General features: G+C 38.7%; 1 protein-coding gene across 2 annotated transcripts in view; it reads left to right on the top strand.

The window, feature by feature from the left end:
• The first annotated feature begins 15,430 nt into the window (after window positions 1-15,430).
• ADSS2 (adenylosuccinate synthase 2) overlaps window positions 15,431-22,622 on the top strand; it is a 30,324-nt gene continuing 23,132 nt past the window's right edge. Inside the window, exon 1 of one of the 2 annotated variants that reach the window (XM_034428228.3) lies at window positions 15,431-15,861. In XM_034428228.3, the coding sequence (XP_034284119.3) occupies window positions 15,529-15,861 (333 nt within the window). In that variant the 5' untranslated portion in view covers window positions 15,431-15,528. The remainder of the gene's footprint in view (window positions 15,862-22,622) is intronic. The other variant, XM_034428229.3, reaches the window with a different exon arrangement.

Below are 22,622 nucleotides of genomic sequence, written 5' to 3'. Positions count from 1 at the left end.
AGACTAACAGCAACTACGTTTCCCGGGATGCCCCGCGGCCTTAAACCGCGGCGTACTTCGCCGATTTGAATCCCGGGAAGTGTAGTCCCTTCTGTGGAGGAGCTCGAAGCGGCACGTTGTTCGGGCTATGCAAGATGAGGAGGCAAGTCTTCACATCGGCTCACGCGGGGCTATCGAAGGATGACCAATAGGCGGCGGGCAGAGCAGGGATGAGATGCGGCAATGGAGTTAGCCCTGCGTGAAAAGGGCGGGGAAGAAGGCGCCTTCACCGGCCGGGATGGGGTCACCTTGACTCTTTCTGCGGCAAGTGCAGAAAGTGGGTGGAGGAGGAATAATTAAAGCGCGGGGACTTTCCCGCCCATAATTTTCTATACTAATTGGAACGCTTTGTGTAGGTACACTTATTAATCTGGTCTCGCCTCTACTGTACTTCTAAGCAGCAACCGGTTGATTTATGGGGCTTTCTCCACTGAGGAATTCCAATGCGAGCAGCATCTCACTCGCTGGGAAGCACTCCTGGCATTAAGCATGCTGTCCTCGTAGATTATCCCTATTTTGCCTCTTACTTTTTCTGTAACCCGCCTGCCAAATGGGGCTACGCTGATTTTGCAGCGGTGGGGGCTGTAATAAATGGGTGAAAGCAGTTATTCTAGCTTTACCGCCCCTCACTGGACACATTTGCCAGTTGCTGTGGTGTAAAAGGAATGTGGCAGATCTCCAGGTGTTTTCCTGTGCTCCTCTTTCTACTCTTGTCATGGTCAGAGTTAAATAAAATAAAAATATACTGGAGTAAGGAGAGCAACTTGCTTCTTTCCTCTCTTTCTTTTAAAACTGCAGATTGAACTGCAGTGTTCGATCTGTTGCACTATTTCAACTCCTAGCAAGCAGTTTCCTTGTATAGTATGTTTCACGTGCCCCTCTCCCCATCTCCTTAATGGGACAGCAGCAGAACATCATGAAATGAGGCTGACTGGGGTAAAGAAGTCTTCATCAGCCTGGAAAGATCAGTAAAAGCTTCTGTTTCAACCTGGCAACCCAAAAAATTTTGAACGTCCTACAATTGTTGCATGTTAACATTTAAAAGGGGAACACTGGTTTAGATGAGATTAAGACAATGGCAGGCAAATATGGCAGATTTTACCAGAGCATGTATATACCATGGTTAGGTGCAAATAGGGAATAGGGGTGATTCATGTGATTCTTCCTTCACTTTCTCCATAGTGTGTCCTCCTCATAATTTCATGATGTTCTGCCACTTTGGTCTTTTAAACTACCATGCATGTAACATTTAGTAGGTCCAGAAACGCTGATAAGCTGAGAACATATACTGGGAGATGAACCTAGGCTCTGGGAAACAAGGATAGGATAAGATAAAATTAACACTTTAGAAAGAAAGTTACGTTCCTAGAACATTGCCCTTTTGTTTTGTCAGAAGTTCCATTGTCTTAGTAACACGTCCCTTTTACTTCATAATTCTACCCTAACTACTTCACTGACCTCACTAAACACAAGGTGTGCTGCATTTATTTCAGTGTTTCTCAAGCTCTTTAAGAAGTGTGAATGCATGCTAGCTGGGAAATTCTGGGAGTTGAAGTCCACCCATCTTAAATTTGACAGGGTTGAGAAACACTGAAATTCTAATCAATAGCCTTGCTCCTGTCTCCAGTCCCACATATATGTATATAATGGGAAGATTGCTTCCACACTGGGTTTATCTTTCGCTTCTGTACTGAACTGAAATAAACCAATTTGTGCTTCAATGGAATTATGCATTGGTCTCCAATCTAAATGAACTATTTTTTTCTCTACCATTTGGTGTCAAAAGTGTGATGATCGGGAACAAGGGGGTTGAGATTTTGCCTTTGTAGCAACCATCAGGCATTCTCCCACTGAAGTGCAATACAAATTCATAAACCCCAGTCTCCTTTGTGTCTGCGGATGAAGCCAGTCTGAGAACGTCTGGAATCATACAAATGTTGTAAGTGAAAAGTTTTTCAGATTATATATAGGTTTCAGGATTTCCCCAATGCAGGTCTTTAAGCCCTTTCCCTCCCATTATCCTGTATTAGTACAGTTTATTCTGGATAGGGCTAATGTTACCATCTCAATCACAATTAGCCAGCTAGATCAGGTAACCACACCCTTGACCTTTGGTTTACTTACAGTTATCATTGCTGGCTTTTTAAATATTAATGTGAGGCCCAACTGTTGCCAGGTTACTTGGTTAGTGATTATCTTCAAGCAGAGTTCTTGCTGAGCTCCAAGCTAAGCTCAGTGCAAGTTTTTAAGCAAGCCTGCTTTTGCTTGTCCTTTGGGGAAGCTCCGTACATCCTGATAACCCTTGTCATCTTACAGCAGTGGTAGCTATTGCTGCTGAAACAAGGGTGTCTTTACAGTCTTGGAATGCCCTTTATTGAATCAAATTCTTTATTTGGTCAAGAGTGATTAGACACACAAGGAATTTGTCTCTGGTGCTGAAGTTCTCAGTATACATGCAAAACAGCAGAGTAAGGATAGTTATCATAATTATAGTTTGGCAGTTTGATTCTCACCGGCTCAAGGTTGACTCAGCCTTCCATCCTTCAGAGGTTGGTAAAATGAGGACCCACATTGCTGGGGGCAATATGTGGACTGCCTGACTCTGTAAACCACTTACAGAGGGCTGTAAAGCACTGTGAAGTGGTATATAAATCTAAGTATAATTGCTATTGCTATCATAATAATACCAATAAAGGGGGAGGTAAAAAAGATGATAAATAAAATACTAAACCCATACTACATGGTAAATACACATAGACATTAGACAGCACTTGAGGATTAGGTGTTCAGCAGAGAGATGGCATGAGGGAAAAAAAATCTGTTCCTGTTTGTTTGGCTTCTGTTTTCAAATCAGGATCTGAGCCCAAGTGGAATAATGCAGTACAAACTGGCTGAAATATGCAATTCATCTAGAAAATAGCTTACTTTGGGAGAGAGGAATGCTGGATGGCATTCAGCTTCTCTGATTCAGATTTAATCTTCAATTTCTTGTTACAGTTTCTAGGTAGTTTAATTTTCAGTACTACAGATGACTTTTAGTTAGGTTGATTCTGAGTTTTATGCATTATAGGTTTATGATTCTGAGTTTATACGTTTTGCTGCATATATTGCCTAAATGTCTTGTGTGTTCTTCCTATTTTGGGCTACAATCACAATTTAGAATAAGTAGACCTCATACCATTTTGCTTTGCCAGACTATATTCTGGATAAGCCTTTGAAATGATTAGGGGACCAAAGATGATTAGGGGACTGGAGGCTAAAGCAGTGGTGGGATTCTGCCGGTTCTAGGTGGTTCGGCCGAACCGTTTGTTAAATTGCTGGCTCGCCCCGCCCCTTCGCACCACTATTTATTGCCAATAAATAATGGTGGGCGAGGGGCAGGCGAGCCAGCAATTTAACAAACGGTTCGGTGTTTTTTTGTAATTTTATTGGCCCGCGGAGCTTCAGCATAGGCTAATTAGCCCATTGATTAGATCGGCCTCCCGACTCTCAGCTGATTTGCTCTCAGCTGTTTTGTGGAGAGCTCTGCTGCTTGCTTGCAAAGAGTGCTGAGCTGATTTTTTTTCCCCTAGCTATGCTGAAAAATGAAACTGAAAGTAAAGCAGGCTGTTGACTTTGCTGTTGCTGCAACATTAGAAAATTAGGCAGGCAGATTTGTTTTCTTTTTCACCACCAAAAAGGTAGGTGCAAACAATGAGAAATTTAGGGAAAAAGAGGAGAGTTCAAGAATAAAACAAAAAAGAAAAAAAGTTTATTTAACTAGGGAATTGTAATAATTGAGATACTATTAATTGCATATTGTGTTGAAAGCAGAAACGGTTAAGTTGTGGTTTGGAGGAATATATGGGGGAAATTATTTGGTTTATTATTATTGGTAAATACAATTAATTGATTTGTAAGAAATTGGATTGCATGGAAATAATTGGAATATTCATGTTCATATTGATTAATATACAAAAAAGATAGTTGTATAACTAATTGATTTATATTAAACTGTTGAATTTATATTAAACAACTGTAATATTACATAATTAACCAATGTGAGGATGGATATAAAAATAGATGACAATGGGAAGGGGTATAATATAGAATAGAAGGGAAAAATTGAATTGGATTAAGATTAGAGATGAGGATGAAGGGTAATATTGGTTTTTTTAAAAAATAGATAAGGAATAAATATGGCAAAAAGGAAATATAGAAATTGTAAATTTAATTGAAATGACTAAACACTGTATAAATTTGTGAACCGGCCAAATACTCTGTTCAAAGAAAATAAATTGTATGTTTGTATGCGTGTTTCTAATTATTGCTATTTATTCATATTTGTTCTCTTTTATTCTTTAAAGTTTAACAATTCATTCTTTATCTTAATATCTTTATATTTGTTTGGGGTTGCCTTTCTTCCCTTTCATCTTTTTTACTGTACAGCAATCTTTCTCCTCAAACCTACCACCTCTCTCTTTTCTTTCCTTCTTACTTTCTTCCCCCCCCCGCTTCTTCTCTTCCCTACTTCCTCTTCCTTTCTCCTTCTCCTCCTCTCTTCCTTCCTCTCTTACCCTCACTCCTACTCTAATTTCCCTTCCCTTTCTTCCTCTCTTCTCTTTCTTCCCTCTCTCTCCTTCTTTCTTCCATCTCTCTTCCCCTTCCTTCACCCGTCCCTATTGCTGTATCCTTTTGTGCATATGGATTACTCAGAGGGCTGAAAAAGTTATTTTTGACTGGTCCTCGCACTTTTGACCACTCCTCGAACTTACGACTGTCCTCACATTTTATGTTTTTCGCCCTATCTTGTCACCATGGTGAAGAGAAGCAGTTGTGAAATGAATCACACGGTTGTTAAGAATGCTACAATGGGCATAAATGATGACCAGTCATAAGGGTGAGGACTGGTCAAAAGTGCAAAGACCTGTCAGAAATCACTTTTTTCAACCCTCTGGGTGGTCCTTTTGTGCGTATAGAGTACTCAGAGGGCTGAAAAAGTTATTTTTGACTGGTCCTCGCACTTTTGACCAGTCCTCGAACTTACGACTATCCTCACATTTTACGTTTTACGCCCTATCTTGTCACCGTGGTGAAGAGAAGTAGTGGTGAAATGACTGACAGGGTTGTTAAGAATGCCGCAATGGGCATAAATGTGAGGATGGTCATAAGTGCGAGGACCAATCAGAAATTACTTTTTTCAGCCCTCTGAGTAGTCCCTATGCACATAGCCACGCCCACCCAGTCACATGACCAGCTAGCCATGCCCACTTGGTCACATGACCACCAACCCACACCCCCAACTAAGCCATGCCCACAGAACCGGTTGTTAAAAAAATTGAATCCCACCACTGGGCTAAAGCATATGAAGAACGGTTGCAGGAACTGGGTATGTCTAGTTTAATGAAAAGAAGGACTAGGGGAGACATGATAGCTGTGTTCCAATATCTCAGGGGCTGCTACAAAAAAGAGGGAGTCAAGCTATTCTCCAAAGCACCTGAGGGTAGGACAAGAAGCAATGGGTGGAAACTAATCAAGGAGAGAAGCAATTTAGAACTAAGGAGAAATTTCCTGACAGAACAATTAATCAGTGGGAGAACTTGCCTCCAAAAGTTTTGAATGCTCCAACACTGGAAGTTTTTAAGAAGATGTTGGATAACCATTTGTCTGAAGTGGTGTAGGGTTTCTTGCCTAAGCAGGGGGTTGGACTAGAAGACCTCCAAGGTCCCTTCCAACTCTGTTGTTCTGTTCTGTTCTGTTCTGTTCTGTTCTGTTCTGTTCTGTTCTGTTCTATATGCACCAGGAGCACCACACAGTTTAGAAGAAAATAGCACAGTGTATAAGCACAGTATGTAAAAGTATTGCAAAAGTCCTGGAAGTGGAAGCAGGAGGATTCATGGCTGTCTGGGGAATTCTGGGGGTTGAAGACCACCTTTGTTAAAGATGCAAACGTTGGGAAACTCTGTTGTGGAATCTGAAGGAGCAAGGGTTTGAGCATGGGTAAAGCTAAGACAAATAGCTTCAGACAATGAAGAACAAATAACAGATCACAAGCAACAGAAACCTCTTAACTTTTTTTTTAAAATGGGCTCCCAACTAACCCTAATCACAGTGCACAAAATGCACCCAATACTTATACACACAGGAATGAATGGTGGATGCAGGTGTGACCAGAGTCTGCATTCACTTTTTCAAACATTCTTTTGTTACTACAAAAATAATTAGAAATATAATATTAATTATATAAAATATATATTAATTATAATATTTTAATAAATAGGAAATAGGCTATACAAAGAATAAATAAATAAATATAGGAGGAATTGAATAGCTATCCCATTTAGCAGTTAACTTGATTTTGTTGTATTTATTTGTTTATTGTATGGCACATTCACATCCATCACATTTCGATAACATTTTTGATTTTGTTGTATGTTTGCACAGAACTGCATTTCAGAGTTTGATTTTGGTGCAACAATAGAGGTACGCCATTCACTGTCAAGAGAGTTCAATCACTTCCATTTACTACACTCTACCTCTTTCTCTAATACCTTTTCGACCCTCTCTGGAATCTGATAGATAGAACATAGCCATCCCAAAGGGAAGTACACTCCTTTTGATTCTGCTACACATTTCATCAGCCTTTAGTATCATCTACCATGGTATTTCATTGGACTGCCTGGGATTGGAGGCTCTGTTCTGAAGAGAATCTAGTCCTCCTTCTATGGATGGTTGTGGTTGGTTGGTTAGAAAACAGAGGTTAGTATCTGCTTATTTGTGGATCAGAGATGAAATGCTGACATCATATGCTGAGGTAAGAGAAGTATCTGGCTAAAAAATGACAAAAAACTTCCAAAAATAAAACAACCCTGAAAAGAAATCATCATGACTATTGCAGTGTTCCCAGGTCATGTGATAACCCTTTGCAACCTTCTGACAAGTAAAGTCAATGAGAAAACAAGATTTGCTTGACAACTTAACAACTGCAGTGATTTACTCAACTGTGGCAAGAAAGGTCATAAAATGGGGCAAAACTTGCTTAATTGTGTTGCTTGGCAATGGAAATTTTGGGCTCAATTGTAGTAAGTTGAAGACTACTTGTAATAAAATGTTTATCGCTTTATCTTTCCACCTCACCATTCATGATTTATAGAACTTTTAAACAAGGAAATATCATTATGGGTGGTAGGCATTCCTGTGATAAGTAAGGCATAAATTGCATACAGTATGCATACAGCATGTAAGGCTATCTTACTGAAGTACTTTGAGTACTTTCAAAATTTCTAAAAGCAATAATGAGCAGGAAGTTTTAACAAAATGAACAGAATGCCCCCATATGTCATAAATACTTAAAAGGAGAGGACATGCCATTGATAATCACTGGTGATTTTGTGTGTGCCTTCATGGGTTGACTCCTGGTGACACCTGATGATTGCCTAGACTAGTCCCTATATCAAGGGCTAAATAAGCTACATATAAACAGATTATAAAACTTTCAGGGAAAACCAACTCTATCATAAAAGATATATTTTATTCCCGACTATTAGAGCCAAGAACCTTTCTCAGTTTCATAGAATTGAAATTTCATAGTTTCATAATTGCCTCCATTATTTTTGAAAGAAAAATGTAAGGTTAAAATATTTCCCTTAATCTGTGGTAACTCACATTCTGTGGAAGCATGAATCTCATTATCTCAATTTATTTTAGACTCCATTTTTCTTTAAAGGCTTGATGGCTTATGGTTCTGGAAACTTTTTCCATATATATCCTAGTGATACATTGGCTGATTAGTTTAAGTTTAAAAGCTAATAGCTTACTCCCTTCTCAATACCATAGAATGATTTTATAAACCTGTTTGGGAGCATTTAAGCTTGTTATCTAGAAAAACAAGGATTCAAATTATTCAGGAAATAGATTACACAGAGAGTTGATAATTCTTTTTCTTTCTATGGATTTAACCTTATATTTTAATGTCAAAATATTTTTTTGAATGATCCCACATTCAAAAGCAGAGATGTAATGAAATCTTGTTGAAATGGAAAAACAAAAACACAACATGCCACCTCCTTGTGGCATAATCTCTTTGCATTTATGAGCTGTTTTGCCCCCACCCCCACCCCCCCAGGGCAGCTGGTGAGGAAGAGATAAGGCAGGCCTGTCATACACTGTCCCTTTGGCTATTTTTTATCTGGCCTATTTTGGTTAAAGGAGTCTGTGCTTAACAAAAGATAACTTTTCTTTCTCTGACTCTTGCTTGCCTGCCTCTTTTTAAGATGTCCCATAAATTTCTTCAAATATAAGAAATATTTGTTAGCATTGAGATGAATATCTTCATTTGGCCAAGTCTTCAAGAGTTATATTGTGAGCATTTTTCTTTTTAATGCAATTTCTGTTTAATTCTGTTCTTCTTTTAAGCACACTCCTTATGCTTAGGAACCATATCCTCTCATGTGAGCTCCTACTAAATGCAAATCTCCCACACTCCTGTTCTACATGTTTAAGAAATTAAATCATTCAACATTCAAAGAGAAGTTGAAATATATATTTATAATATTATAATAAACCACTACAAGCTTCATTGGAAAATGGCCTGAAATAGTAATGTTATCTATGAGCCATGCATTAGCTCATGCTCAGGAATGAGATATGAGAAAATAGCCTAGGCAAGAAAGCACCTTATGTTCAGAAAAAAAGAAATGCTCGAATGGAAATGAAATATTTACTAAATTACATATACATCTGGATTATGTGGATTCATAGATGGGTGAATTATATTAGCTTTCTGCCTGCCTGCAGGCTAAAGCAATTGTCACTGTGCATCCCTTCTTTTGTTATTCCCCTAAACTGAGATCAACACTATTAGCTGCTTTATTTTGCAATCTCTGCCTCTTTTCTCTCTGCCCAGATGATTTGTGTTCAAGACTTTGCTTTTGGAAAAGCAAAAATGGAGGGTGTCACCAGGTGCTTTACTGCCATAGCCTTCATATAATTGGTGGTTTAGGAGCAGGAATCTTCTTGGATCACTGGTTTCAGTTAGGATTTTATGTACAGTATGGGTTCTCCAATAGAAAAGGCCCTGTATTAGGGCTGATTTGGATTTAGAGTTTTAAGGAATCCAGCTTTTGATCAAACTACAATGCCTTCAAATAGGATACTGTTATTCCCTCACCCAGTGGTGCTCAGGCTGGCTGTTTTTCAGAAAGTAGCAATTACAGCCATGTGCTATAAACTAGACAACAACTTACAGATGAGATGCCGAGAAGCCTTACTGGTTTCAGGCAAAATGGTACACATAAATGCCAATTCTTGCACTGTAGGGTCCAATAGTCTGTATAGTCTCTCAGCCATCCAAGTCATGGTTGTCCCAAAGGTGCTTTTTCAGGAGGCAACTGGACTTTCTTGTTTTTTCTTTGAAGACATTTTTCTTCTCGTCCAAGAAGTTTCTTCAGCTCTGACTGGATGGTGGGGAATGGAAGGATTTATATTCCTTGCAGACAGCTGGTCATTTGCATCCTTTTAGTGCGTCCTTGAAGCACTTGGATGTTTATCTGTGTCCTCAGGGTCTATAGGGTGCAATGTTTTCTTCTTCATCCACAGATATACCTGAAGTTAAACTTGTCTCTAGTCTCCAAGATTATGTTAGAGCTCTAAAGGTAGATACTCTGGACTTACTATTTTTCCCCAGAGCCTAAGAAAAGCCAAATCTACATAACAACCTGTACAAATAAAAGAACGCTGAGGAGTCTTCCTGCATAGGATATTGTCAGTATATTAAAAAATCCCCTTATTAAGGGAAAGAATTAAAGTTTCATTCTGCTATAATACAATCTAACTTGGACCAGTGGGAATAAAAATTGGAGGAGAGCTTAATACTCTAGCTTTGATTTGAGGAAGAACAATGAGATATAAGGGCAGTAGATAAATAAGGCAATAACTTTAATTCTTGCCAGGGTCTGTGTACGTCCTACCTGATTTTTTAAAAAATATTTTAGTAAAAACATTCATTGGAAGCTGGCATGTTGCAAAGCCTTGATTTCTATAATCATATTTAATTCTAATAATGCCAGTGAACCCCACAGATACTCCCTGGAATGGCAGAGAAGATCCTAGGGCCCTGCTTTGCCCTTAGGATTTTGTTTGTGGACTTGCCACATGCTCTTAAAATGTCAAATGAGCCATAGCCTAAACAGGTGGCTACCACTCCCTTAGAGAGGAAGTTTGGTGTAATGGTTAAGGTACCAGGCTAGAAACTGAGAGACTGTGAGTCCTGGTTCCACCTTAGGCACTGAGGGACTTTGGCCAGTCACTCTCTCAGCCCTAGGAAAAAGGCAAGGACAAACCACTTCCAAAATCTTGTCAAAAAATCTGCAGGGACTTATCCAGTCAGTTATCAGGAGTCAAGAACTATAGCGCACATGCACATAAAACCACTTCCTTATACTGTGGGGAAAACGTCATAAATCCTGTTTTTCGTTGAACATTCATCACAGGTGAGGCCAAGTCCCTGTGACTGAATATTCAAAATTTGTTTATTTAGCCAGCACTTTAGCCCCCATCCTCTGTACTGCTTTGACTTGTTTGCTTCATGAAGAACAAAATCAATAAATCACCATGTGAGAGGAGCTACAAACCGGACAGCAACTTACAGATGGGCTGCTACGAAGTTTTATGCTCTCAGACAAAATGGTAGACCTAGATGCCAAGTGTGTACAGGTAGTCCTTGACTTACAACAGTTCATTTAGTGACAGTTCAAAGTTACAGTGGCACTGAAAAAGGTGACTTATGACCATTTTTCATACTTATGACCATTGCAGCATCTCCATGGTTAAGTGCATTTGCATTCAGATACTTGACAACTGACTTACATTTATGACGGTTGCAATGTCCTGGGGTTATGTGATCACCGTTTGTGACCTGACAAGCAAAGTCAAAGGGGAAACCAGATTCACTTAACAACTGTGTTCCTAATTTAATAACTGCAGTGATTCAGTTAACAAATGTGACAAGAAAAGTTGTAAATTGGGGCAAAACTCACTTAACAAATTTCTCACATAGCAACCTAAACTTAGGGGTCAATTGTGGACATAAGTCGAGGACTACCTGTATCATGGGGTCCAATCTTTTTGTCTCCTCATCTCAGCAAATAAGAGGTAAGTAGTATTTTCTATCTTCAAAGTTCAAAAAAGATTTTTTAAAATTTAGAAATTTCATTTCTCAATAATCAATATTAGACCAGATTTCAAACTGATGGCATCATTTAGTTTTTTGCATGCAGTTTTTAGATTTTTTATATTTATTTTGAGCAGTTCACACATAAAGGAGATGTGAAAATAGCTTCTAATTCTGCTTTTTTGATCCTGCTGTGCTATGCTTCCTTGCCTTTTTTCAGCCAAATTAATGTGTTCTATCCTGTTTCTTACTTATTATAACCATAATATTTTTCATATTGGGAGATGCCGGAAGAAAAGAAATCTGTATTGCCAAAAACAGTTGTAATAAGGAGCAGGACCAATACCAAAATCCTCATGGCTCATTATTAGATGAGCAAGCATCCCACCTCCATTAATTTCAACAAAGCTGCTTTACCCACTCATATACAAGCAATGGCGAAATACATATTTTCCCTTGGGGGTTTTCTCAGCATGTATTTTTCTGTTATGCACTATATTTGTTTTCTCTCGATTTTCGTCTTCTTCCCTGCATGCTTAAGAATACAGTACAAATACAGAGAAGGAATTTTACTCCATATTTAAGGCTACAATAATGCCTATTGATGCTCACTTCATTTATGTGATCACTTCCAACTGCCCTGTCAAAAAAAGCTACAAAAAAGAATGTCAGTCCAACTTCTTTCTATCTTCAATCAAGGATTAATGATTCTATGGAAAGGTTCCAGGAAATAGAGGAAAGCTAGCAAGGATAATCCCAGGAGTCCCCTTGTATTCCAGATGAACTGCACTTTTCCCACACAGAATCACTCAGCAGGAGGAATTTCTATTGCTAAAAATACTGCCTTGTACAATTTTATTCATGAATTTTGCAAATTGGTCTTGAAAGGATATATAGCCTGAAATACATCATTACAACTAGAAAATAAATTAAAAATAACTGCACCAATATTTTGAACAAATCATTATCTTCATATCACACACACAAAAAGATTGTGCTGGTTTTAAAAAATATTTAAATATTTGTTCAAAACCAACATTGCAAATTTAACTAAATTGTGTGAAATGTTTGTTCTATAGAATTGCATGCTTAGAAGAGGATTCAATGGAAAAAGTCTACAAATTCCCATTCTGTAGATTGTCATCTTCATTTCACTTTTCACATTATTCAATTATATTTGGAACCCTGACCTCTTGAATGAAAGGTGGGATATCAAATCTAATAAATAAATTGATTTATAAATGAAAAGACAGATTTAAATAAACTAAGATCTCTATTGAATTCATACAGTACTTGCCACAATGTAGTAGTTCTACTGCAGGACTGAGTGCTCTAAATTGCATACTAGTAATTTTTAAAATGTTTGTTACTATTACATTGCCCTTTTCCTCCAGCATAACACTAGTTGTTCCCCACAACTGCTTTGTGAGATATAGTGCACTGGGAGAGCAACTAGCCCAGGTGAGCTTCCACTTTTGAGAGTAACTTGAACCTGGCCTCCTCAGCCATAGTTCAATATGTAGATCAATATGGAGTTTTTTTTAGAAATTAGACTTCTCACATCAGTAATACTGTATATCAATTAACTAAAAAGATGGAAGTTCTTCTAATTTGTATGTATGTATTTTTCTATCTTCAGCATGGCTGAATTTAAAGGAGCTTTAAATTATCGATTATTTTTTGGAGTGTTACAAAATTTTAAATTTCAGTTTTATCTATAGATATAAATATGACATTGTATATGATGAACTGTCTTTTTTTCCCTAGAATAATTAAATTTAATGAGATATTTATAGCATAAATTTTCATAGCATTTTGTAAAAACATAGTCTCACATTTTGGCAATACAGATTTCCTATCTTGGTAATTGTTTTAACACATCATTCACTACAGTACCGCCGGTAGGAATGCCCCCCTCCCCAGATTAAAATAGTATTTATTCTTAATATTAAAAAGAGGCAGAATAAAATATTTTCCCCCAAAGGAGAAAAATCTTAACAAAGACAGAAAATAGCCCCAGTCTTCCTGCCATAGGAAAACAGCTTCAAACTTGAAGAGGCTGGTCTTTTGGAATGGAGATTTTGTACCCATTCAGAAAGACTGGGCCAATTTATTCATAAGCAAAGAGACTCCAAATAAACAATACAATTAGGCAAGGCAGAGCTGACAAGATTAGCTATGATAAAAACCTAGGCATTTCAATCACAAAGCCACAAAGAATGTTCGTCATGTCACTGAAGTTTCTGATATTCAAATAAACAGACTTTTCCTGCACCCAGCCTCCATTTTATTTCCAGCATCTTTCTCCCAGCTTGGAAACGGACTGGAATGTACTACTGCAATTTTAATCAAATATGTTCCCAAACCTCTGTATTGAAATAGTCAAACATGGAAAAATCATTTGTAAAGGAAAAATGCAAAATGGTGGATGAAGAGTTTCTACACTTTATCTTCAGAAAAAACCCTACTACCAGATTGTCCTCTTCCGCCCACCAAACTTGTTTCCCTTCCCCCCCCCAAAAAAAGTCAGTTCCATGTTAAGATGTCACAATGTCCATCAGTTTGTCATGTAGCCCATACCCACACAGGCTTTCAATATTGTAGTAACCATAGATTAAAAAAAAGAAAGACATCACAATATTCCACCAGTAGATTTTTTTTCTTTCTGAAACATGATTGGATTTTCTTTTTCAAGTTTGCATGCACATTGTGTAATAAACTCAGTAATTGCACATCACTTCAAATGGTATTTGCAATTTAAAAGGTGCACTTTCTACCACAGACAAATCTATTACCAGGATTATCCAGTTTCAGAATTGTGAACAGTTACCAAATTACAGTACTGTAGTAAATTTCTATAGCCATCCATGTCAATCTAATAGACTGAGCAAAGAACAATATCACAATTAAAACCATTAAAAAGTTACAAATAATATATATATATCCCATCACACACACACACACACACATATATATATATCCCATCAAGATTTATAATAATTACATAAAAAATTAAGTGCAACCAGGTAATGGAGCTTCTTACACTTTCAGGATCCCAGGCAATATACAGCCCTCCATACTGTTTAATTCCTGACTGCTAAATAACATCATAACTACGTAGTATGATGGACTTGCAGTGCCGACGCAAGGTATAACATGTTCATGCTGGTGCAATAAGACTGGGTGTTTTGTTAACATCCCTAACATTGGGTTAGGGATTTTCTGTCTTCATTGTGAGTTGAATTGTGTTGGGGGGGTGCACAGGGGAGCTCAACCAATCTCATTGTACATATGTTGTGCACTGACAATAAAGATTTGAAATTTAAATTAAAAAATTTCAACTCCCATTCTACCTCAGTGATATGTCTGATGAGAAGTCATGTTCAACAAGATCTGAAAACCAAGACACTGGCATCTTTGCTTTAAGTAGTGAAAATAAGTGGAATTCACCAAAAAGGGACAGTGATCATGTGACTGTAAAAGGTAACTGACAAGTATTACTTATAAACAAAATTTATACAACACATCCTTATTGGATAGTTATCAATTATACTGCCTCTTAGCTCCCACCTTGTTCAACTACAGGCTAAGCAGCAACGAGTTAGCTCAAAAAGGGAGCTATTAACACCCCCATATTGTTATTAACAAATTACAGTGCTCTTAAAAGTCTTATTTTAGCCCCAAAAGGGTCCATTTGAGATTGCAGTAGAATGTAGCCCTATACTCTTTCTCCAATGGGATACACACTAGTACGAACCCTTGACATTCTCTCTAGGACAAATTTTGCACAAAAGAACTCAAGAACACAAATTTGGCATCAGGACTCAGGACAAAAACAAAATAATTACGTTTCAGTTTCCTATGGCACTCTATTACAGAATTCAAAGAGGAAAAAAACCAAGACTTGAATAGAACTCACAACAAACACTCATTAACCAATAAGGCATTTGTAATTTTACTGACACCGAACCTTTATCCACACAAGCAACCCTGCCCTCCCTTCCCAACAGAATCCTCCATCAGCCAAGTCATGCATCTGATGAAATGAATAACGAATTTGGAAAGATGCTACCAAACTACTTCCTCTTTTTTGCTACCCTAGACTGAGGAGGTTTCCTAAAATGGAGCAACCGCTCCTCAATAGCCCCATCCAGCCGGTTCTTTCCCATGTCCGAACAGCAACTACGCTTCCCAGGATGACCCGCGGCGACGTTAGCCCAGTAGCACTCTGGGCAGCGTAGTCCCTTCTTCTATATATGGGCATGAAGCGGCATCCTTTTCACGTTATGCAGATGAGGAGGCGGGTCTCTTGATCCCGCGTACAAGAGGGCTATCGAAGAATGACCAATAGGCGGCGGGCAGCGCAGTTGTCGGATGCGGCAACGGTGTACCTTCTGTATGAGAAGGCGGGGAAGAAGGCGCCTTCACCGGCCGCGCCGTTTCCTCCTTTCCTCCTCGCATGTGTCTTGCAAACGAGGAGGGAACAGTCGCCTGCGGGAGCCATGTCTGAAAGCGGCGCCGCTGCCGCCGCCACCATCCCTAATGGAGGGAGCGCCGCTCGGCATCCCGGCAACCTAGTCACTGTAGTCCTGGGAGCACAATGGGGCGACGAAGGGAAGGGCAAAGTGGTGGATCTGCTCGCGCAGGACGCGGACATCGTCTGCAGGTGCCAGGTGAGCGCTCCGATGGGCCGAAGAGGGGTGTGTGTGTGTGTGTGTGTCACCTTGAGCCTTCTGGAGGCGAAGCCGGCACAAGACAAAGGCGGCAGCGGCGGGATCCGGAGGCACCTTTTGGAGCCTTTCCCGCCTTAAAATTGCGAGAGAGGCTGCCGAGCGCTGGGTCGATTAATTGCGCCCCTCCATCTCTGCGCGCCTCTCGGGGTTGCTTGTCCTCCGTTCGACCCGCTTTTCTCAACAACGGAGGTTTCCTGGCTACGTTGATCGCGCTATTGCCGGGTCGCCGCCGCCGCAATCTGCCGCTACCCGGAGGTTTTCCGTGCAGAAGATGCCCGAGCGCGAGTTCCCGTCTTTCCCACCCACCCCCGACGACGCTGCTTTATGACGGGACCGGGATCGAGGCAACCTCTTCCTCTTTCGGCTTCTCCCACGGCGAGCCCGTTACGGCCATTTCCCCGCCTGGGGAGGGGAGGGGATGGCTTTGTGGCCCGCCAGAGTCCGTTGTCCCTTGTTCCTGCAGTGCAGTAGGCGCGCGATTTGGGCGAGGCAGAAAAGCCTTTGCGGGACCAAACGTAGGAAGAAGGAGTAAGAAGAGCGATGGGGACGGCTGAGGCCTTTTTGCTCGCCCGTCACCAGGGATCTGCCCTTGTCTCGCTCCCATCCTAAACTCGCCAATGTGCAAAGAATGAATATTTGGGTTCCGTTCTCGTTGTGCGTCTAGCAGGTTTCCCTCCCATCTCAACAGGCAACCAGGGATCCGACACGTCTTTTTTTTTTTCCCTAGGTGCAAAAATATACCGAAATCCCACCCCTCCCTATTTGTGATCTTTTTGATGTTATTAGGTACACTGAGGTGCTGTGGAAGCCATATAAGAGCAGACGGTGTAATCCATCAGGATTAATATTCAAAGAGTTGTCTGCAGTTAGATATTTTGCAGGAATTGAGTTAGTCCATACATAGATCATCAAATGAAATTACAATTGGCAATAGGATTTACCGCTAGACTAAACTCTAGGCTAATATTCAAAGCTAAATCCATCTCTGCCCAAGAAATTTGTAATTTTATCTTCACCGGGTTTTCCAGTCTTCAAAAATGATAAACATGGGAGATGAACAGTCTGTTATAAATACCTGAAAATCTATGCAAATACTGTGAATGTCCTGTGTCTAAGCTGTCATCTGTTTATTTAAAACAGGCTGAGACTAGGAAAAGGTTGTTAGTCATAAGCAATGCTAGGAAATAGTAGTTTCATGCTTTTTGTTTGTTTGTGTGTGCACAGGTGCTTGCGCTTGTACATGCCTTTGAGTCAGAGTTGACTTCTGGTGATGCTTGGACTAGTCCCCTTAGTTTTTTTGGCAAGGTTTTATGGAAATGATTTGTCCTTGATTCCTTCCTAGGGCTGAGAGAGAGTGACTAGCCCCAGCTGGCTTTGTGCCTAAGGCAGGACTAGAACTCACTGTCTCCTGGTCTGTAGCCTGATGCCTCATCCTCTTCACCAAAGCTAGTTGTCTCTTAAGTTTTCATGCTTAGAAGTTGAAAACTAGATTGCCTACAATATCTAGGTTAATTTTAAAAACTCAGTAGGCTTCATTGTTTGCTTTGTACCCTGTTTTCCCCAAAATAAGACATCCCCTGATAATAAGCCCAATCGGGCTTTTGAGCGCATGGCAATAAGGCCAAGCGCTTATTTCAGGGTTCAAAAAAATATAAGAAGGTTCTTATTTTCGGGGAAACACGGTATATCTTAGGACAAAACCTTGACACCCTTTTCTGTTTGTTTTTAAAGAAGAAACAAAAACAAAGCACACTGGCTTGTTGTTTAGGAACACTAAAGTCTGTTTTGTTGGAGTCATCTACTTTATGGAAATTTGGCAGTATGATTGAAAAAATTCTGTAACTTTACAGAATTGTAGCACTGAAAACTATGAACATTTTGGTAATAGAAACAAAAATCAGAACCTAAAGGATCAGTTTGAATTAGTTTTTTCTTGTTTGCAGCATCAAGATCAAGCAGGTAATAATGTTTAAAGAATGGACTTAGATATTGGTTCATGTAAGAGATTTTTAACACTTCTCTTGAAAGACATCTCAGAAGGTCAGAGAAGCTTCCAGACCTGTCAGAGTTTTTTGTGTTAATGCAGAAAAGGAAAGAAGGTAATTATAATAATGAATCCAGTTCAGAGACCTTGGCATGGGACAAATTTGTAAAATGCTTCAAGGATAAATCACTTGTATTGATATTGACTGGAATGTGGCTTTCAGTACATTGCATACAAACTACAAAGTATCCAGCACTTTTTGTTTATGAGATTGAAATATGAGATTGTTTTCAGTCTTTGAAATCTAAAGATGTGTCTGGTCTACCATATGTTGTGTTGACTTCTGATCATTTTGACTTAATAGATGAAAAGATGTCTGCATGATGGACTGATGAAGGTAGCATTGATTTGCCCATTCCTGTATATGCCCTCTGGGACCAGACTTTTTTTTTTTTTTTTTTTTTGCTATCCTGATAATAAATCCCTCCCTTTTCGTTTTTTTTTTGAGGAAATTACACTATTTGAAAAAGTAGTACTGTATTTGTGCAGCTGTAGATGTTCTTGAGGAGCCTTGATTTAGGTTCAGTCATGGTTTGAGGTAGAATCAGCCAAGGCAAGTAGTGTACTTCCTGCAAGGTAGAGTCAGACGGAGTGTTATGTTATTGATTTTGCTTGGTCTCTTAATAACCATACCATCTATTATGCTGTTCTGTGTAAATTACACAGACTGCACTAAAATTAATCTACTACTACTTGCAGGGATATCTCAGAGAGCAGTTATTTGGCAACTCTCTGCATTCTGGCAACAATCTATAATGTGTTACAAATCACTGCTTTGTCCCCACTATTATTTAATATCTATAATGAAGCTGCTAGGGATGGTTGTCAAGAGTTCAGGGGCTAAGTGTAATCAATATGCCAATGATACTCTTACTCCTTGTACAGGAGAGACTGCGTGTTCTGAAACAGGATAAGTGACGGGGTGGGATGTGAAGTAAACAGTTTGAATCTTGAGAACATGGCGAGCTCATGTGGGTGAGTTTAGGAATTCTAAATGGGGTTGCACTTCTTCAGAAAGTGATAAGTAGTTTGGGCATGTGTTTGAAGTCATTGTCACTGGAAGCCTAGGTGGCCTGTGCAGTCAGAGATTGCCTGTCATCAGCTTTGGTTAGTGTAGTAATTGTTATTTTAGCAACTTGGGCAGAGGCAGCCTAGGCTAATGTTTACACATCAGTACCCTTGCATTTGGATTATTATGCTGAATGCAGAGTTTCCATTTGATCAAATTGTAGCTGTTTGGAATGCAGTAGTAGTCAAGTTGTTGGATGGGACACTTTCCTATATTGTAGTCATGTTACACGTCATTTGAAGCAACTGCACTGACTTCCAATTAACTATTGAACCAAGTCCAAGGATTTTTTTAAAATAATATATACATCACTAAATAACTTGGGATTGTTACAGACTTTGTTAATCATTAAGATCATTTGGGAGATCTTTGTTAGATGGCTACCATAACATCTTTCAGATGCTTTTTAAATGCCTGTCTCTTCACATTGGTCTTGTTGGGGCATAACAATCAGATGAGTTAATTCTACTTTATTATAAGAACTACATTGACTGAATTTTGCAAATCTGAAAATACATCCCCCCCACATCTCTCCCATCTTCTTTACTGTCTGAGAAACTAGGGAGGATCCCTTCTGGGTTCTTGCCCCATCCACTATCAAACTGTAGGGTAGGCTGTTTCTTACTTGATAGCTCCCTTTACCCTGTCTCCTAAAGTCATTTCCACATACCACTACAGGCCCTTTGTGAATATTCTCATTCTCCCTCCCTCCCCCTCCCCCCCCCACAGACACACACTCATACTCACACAGTTTTATTACAAGGTTTTATTGTAAAACACTTTGAAATGCAGTTGTCTGGAAAGGGCTATATAAATATATTTAGTATGTAACATATACATTTTATAAATTTGTTCCTGGTATTCTATCTTTTATCCATTAGTGTATTACTAGGTTGATCAATCAAATCCTATTGTTGAAATATTTACTTGGTTACAATACTTTTTTTCAATGTTTGCCCTTAAATTTTCTTAGTGCTATTCGATACTTCTTTTGGAATTACTTAATCAATTGCTAATTGATGAAAATAATTTTTGTATGGGAAGGCCAATCTTTTTCTATTCAGTTATTGTGAACAATTTCTATTCAGGACTGCAGTTTTCTTATAGAAGTGATTTGTTCTTGCTTTCTCATGTTTTTTCCAACTTCCCAATCTAGCCTATAACTGTCAGATTCCCAGCTATTCTGCCATGCAAATATTAATCAAAATTAACCCTGCTTGCTTAGCTTCTGATATCAGCCAGTCACACGTTTTTAAATGATTTCTGAATCTACAGCCTGATTTGAACATGGAAGTTAAAGAACTTGGAAATTAGAGAAGGATTATATTTCTTTTCCAAAAATAATGTGTTATTCAAAGCAACATTTTACAAGGTTATTTCAATTTCAGCTACTTCGTGATAGTACTCCCTCTGAATGATGTAAATATGCTTTGTTAAGTTAGGAAACAAAATTGAGATGTCTATCCTCTTATTCAAATTCTTTGCAACAAATTTGAGCAGAAAATAATATGCCATGTCCACGATCTTGTGGAGTTTATTTTGTGTCGGGTGTGTATGTGTGCTTATTTTTTAGAACAGCTCTCCCTAATCTACTATCCTATTATAGAATGGTGTTTCAAGCAACCTTGCTCAAGGACTCTTTGAATCTTTGTTAGAAATTTACCATAGTTATCTTGGGCAATCAATTTTTATCTGTTGAATAAGATATTAATACTGTACTTTTTTCTTTCAAACACATTGTATAAGAAACTGCTACCAGCGGTAAATAATGACGTTTTATCCTTTATTTGCCTTTAGTTATTCAAATAATTTTATGCCATTCTCTGCTGATAATTCCTCTTCTAATGATATCTGAAACTTTATTATATGCCTGCCCTAAAAAGCTGTTTAATATTTCTCACTTCATAAGAATTATGTACTGCTAATTTAGGCTGAAATCCAAAATGTTATTTAGAAACGAGCCCTAATGAATACAGGGAAAATATGCATTTCTATGTAAGCATACATGGACTTTGCACTTTACAATACGGCATGCCATTAATGCCCTGTATTATTTTCTGTTCTAAAGTGTTAACCTGTGAAATTACTAGATCATTTTCCTTTGAAGCATATTTATGTAACAGTTATAAAACTGGATATTTTAGAACTATCAAGGAGTGGTCATCTCCTTCAGGTCTAGCAATCTGAGCCAACATGGTTTTTTTAAAATGGTTCTGCCACTGTAGTCATAAAGCAAAGTTTTACCACAATATTTTTTTTCTTATTAAGATGGCATATTAAAATAAAGGTGATAGTGGCATCTAGTCAAAGATTGCCTTTATTTAATTGCATTCCTAAGAACTGAGTATGATTATGAGAGTTTTGTTCTATATTCCAGAGATTTACTGTCTGATATATTTCTAATTAGAATATCTGTTATGGCTTACAAAAGTTATACAGTAGTTGCAATGAGAGAGTGGCCTGTTCTCAGTTGTATTTCTTTATTTGGCTGTTGATCATTTTAATGTCTCCTGATTATGTTAAACTGATTGTATATAAGTATATGAACTTGACAGGGAAAAGAATTTGGGGATGTTGTCTGAACATCTTTCTGATCCAAGTGAATCAAGCTATTATTGCAGTGATATCATCGTTTGGTCTCCCTCTCCCTCCCTCTCTCTCTCTCTCTCTCTCTCTCTTTCTCTCTCTCTCTCTATCTCTCTGCTGATCTACAATAAAAGCTGTTAGGGGTTCTGTGCATGTTAGGATTTCTATCTGCAAGATCAGTATTAGTATTATATGTTAGACATACATTTTGTGATATAATATTGAGGTCATATTTAGTGGAGAGATGGTAATTAAAAGGTTTCTAGCTTGATTTGTTAAAAGCAGGATTTAATTAACAAGGTATAACTAAATTTATAATGTAGTTTAATAGTTTAAATTTATAATTTATAGTTTTAAATACAGTGGCCCCCAACTGGCCGCCAGGGACTGGTTTCATGGAGAAAGGTTTTTCTGTGGACCGGAGGGGTTGTGATTTTGCATGCTGCCTCCACCCTTCGAATGGGGCTTCACTTGTTTGTGTGGACCGGTTGCTGGTATGCTGTGGACCGATGCTGGTCCAAGGACTGGGGGTTGGGGAACCCTGGTTTAATACATAAAATGTTGACCTTTTTCAGTATGTTCAAATCAGGGGTGCAGTTTTTTGTTCTAGTGGTGTCATCTGACCTATAGATTACATTTGGCTGGTACACTCAGAAAATGGACAAGATTAGAACAAAAACAAACTTGATATATTTTAAATTTATAGTTATAGTTTATAAAGCAATGGATGGAAACTAATCAATCAGAGAAGCAACCTAGAACTAAGAAGACATTTCTTGGCAGTTAGAACAATTAATCGGTGGAACAACTTGCCTCCAGAAGTTGTGAATGCTCCAACATTGGAAGTTTTTAAGAAGAGATTGGACAGCCATTTTTCTGAAATGGTATAGGGTTTCTTGCCTCACCAGGGGGTTGGACTAGAAGACCTCCAAGGTCCCTTCCAACTCTGTTATTCTATTCTAAATTAAACACATTTATATGTGTGGAGTGCACTCTTTCCTC

This window comes from Pantherophis guttatus, chromosome 1 (genome assembly GCF_059756535.1).
Source record: "Pantherophis guttatus breed Tessera chromosome 1, ASM5975653v1, whole genome shotgun sequence".
Lineage (NCBI taxonomy): Eukaryota > Metazoa > Chordata > Lepidosauria > Squamata > Colubridae > Pantherophis > Pantherophis guttatus.
Note: the sequence above shows the minus strand (reverse complement) of the source record. Positions and strands in the feature narration are given on the sequence as shown.